The 1,952-nt window shown below is 39.7% G+C and overlaps 1 protein-coding gene across 1 annotated transcript; it reads left to right on the forward strand.

Moving 5' to 3' along the window:
- Positions 1 to 217: 217 nt before the first annotated feature.
- LOC138158450 (large ribosomal subunit protein eL21-like) lies at positions 218 to 815 on the forward strand. Its single transcript, XM_069084543.1, has one exon. It carries the CDS (start codon positions 269 to 271, stop codon positions 749 to 751), a length of 483 nt encoding a protein of 160 aa, XP_068940644.1. The 5' UTR covers positions 218 to 268; the 3' UTR covers positions 752 to 815.
- The last annotated feature ends 1,137 nt before the right edge of the window (positions 816 to 1,952 follow it).

Genomic DNA, 1,952 nt, shown 5'->3' on the forward strand with positions numbered 1-1,952 from the left:
GTGGGGAAGGGTGCTGAGCTGAGGGAGCCAGACATATGATTTGTGAGGGAGACTGGAGAACATGGAGAAAGGTTGAATGCAAACAGCAGGTGCCTGGTTTGAGTGGCTAAGGGAAGTTGGCCGTCACTGTTACTGCTGCTTCTCTCCAGCCTTTGGCAGGTTATGCTGCTATCAAAACAACAGGGGGTTATAGGACATAGATTTTTTAAGAAAGTATTAAGACGGCTTTTTTTCCGCCGGCTCCGCCATATTCCAGTGAGTTGACAAAATGACGAACACAAAAGGAAAAAGGAGAGGGACACGATACATGTTTTCTAGGCCCTTTCGAAAACATGGTGTTGTCCCTTTGGCTACTTATATGCGAATATACAAGAAAGGTGATATTGTAGATATCAAGGGTATGGGCACAGTTCAGCAAGGAATGCCCCACAAATGTTACCATGGCAAGACTGGACGGGTCTATAATGTAACTCAGCATGCTGTAGGCATTGTTGTAAACAAACAGGTCAAGGGCAAGATCCTAGCCAAAAGAATTAATGTGCGTATCGAGCACATTAAGCATTCCAAGAGCAGAGATAGCTTCCTGAAGCAGATAAAGGAAAATGATCAGAAGAAGAAGGAAGCCAAAGAAAAAGGCACTTGGGTTCAACTGAAACGCCAGCCTGCTCCACCCAGAGAAGCACACTTTGTGAGAACCAATGGCAAGGAACCTGAGCTGTTGGAACCAATCCCCTATGAATTCATGGCATAAGTGACTATAAAAAGAACAATAAAAAAATCTTGGATTATGAAAAAAAAAAAGAAAAAGAAAGAAAGTATTAAGACGGAGGGAGTGCTGGAGAATGGGGCTACTGGCATTGCCGCCGCTGTGGCCACAGCTGCTTCTAGGACCCAGAGGAGTTAGCTACACAGATACCACCAGACTGTGACAGTTTATGTTGCTGTTATGGATCATGAGTTTTTACACACATTACAGACAGCAGTTTTTATGCCAAAGTTTATTTATATTATTTGAAATCTATTCCAATTTCCATTTAAATTATTAATAAAGGCAATTCAATTTAGATAAAACTCAATTAATCTCATTGCTATCGATCTCTATGTTGCCTTATTTATAAATGGTGGAGGGTCAGGGTACACAGAAAGGGAATAAACCAATGAATGGTACAAATAGAATGATGGAGGTCTCATCTCTGCTAAAATTGCTAGTTTTTTAAAATTTTACATTTCTGGGCCTGAACCAAATTACAGAATCTTATAGTTTTGATTCATTCATAACTTGTTATAAGCTTTGTAGTTACTGATTTAACCACATGACTAGGGAAACTTTTTTTTTTAGAGATAAGTAGTGACTGTTTTATTCTTTGCATTATCCTATTCCTGGAACTTCAAAGAATTTAATCAACTCCTTGGCAAAGGGTGGGGCAATCTAGATTAAGAGAAGGTTAGGCCCACAGGGTGACTTAGTAGGGGAGTAGGTCCATGTTCCAAGGGTGGGAGCCATTCAAGGGGAGTAGTTCTTCACCCAAATAATCAACTTGTTCAGGATAACACCACCACCTGGCCTACACAGGATGGATCCTATCTTTCATCTATGCCACTTTTTTCTTGCATCCTAGGGCTATGATGCGTAAAGAAGGAAAGTGTTACTATTAGCTCCATTTCCATATCTATGTTTTGAGATCTTTGAGTATTTTATTTGGTTAAAAGAGTAGAGAAAAGGAAAGGTGGAGAAAGTGATTTACCCCATGACTGACTTTTAAAACTTAATGGATCTTTCTCTCATAGCCTCTACACTCTGTGAAATATTTATCTATAAATGACTCTTTCTTCTCTACAGGTGGCCATTTCATAAGGATTCTTATGGCAAAACAAAGAAGCAAGATGGCATTAAGCTTGTTCATGGCTTGAATTGCTAATTTGAGTCTTAATTATCCTGAGCCAAAGTTTAT

This window comes from Petaurus breviceps, unplaced genomic scaffold, assembly GCF_028583685.1.
Source record: "Petaurus breviceps papuanus isolate PSGF00001 unplaced genomic scaffold, PetGlider_PUasm1.0 174, whole genome shotgun sequence".
NCBI lineage: Eukaryota > Metazoa > Chordata > Mammalia > Diprotodontia > Petauridae > Petaurus > Petaurus breviceps.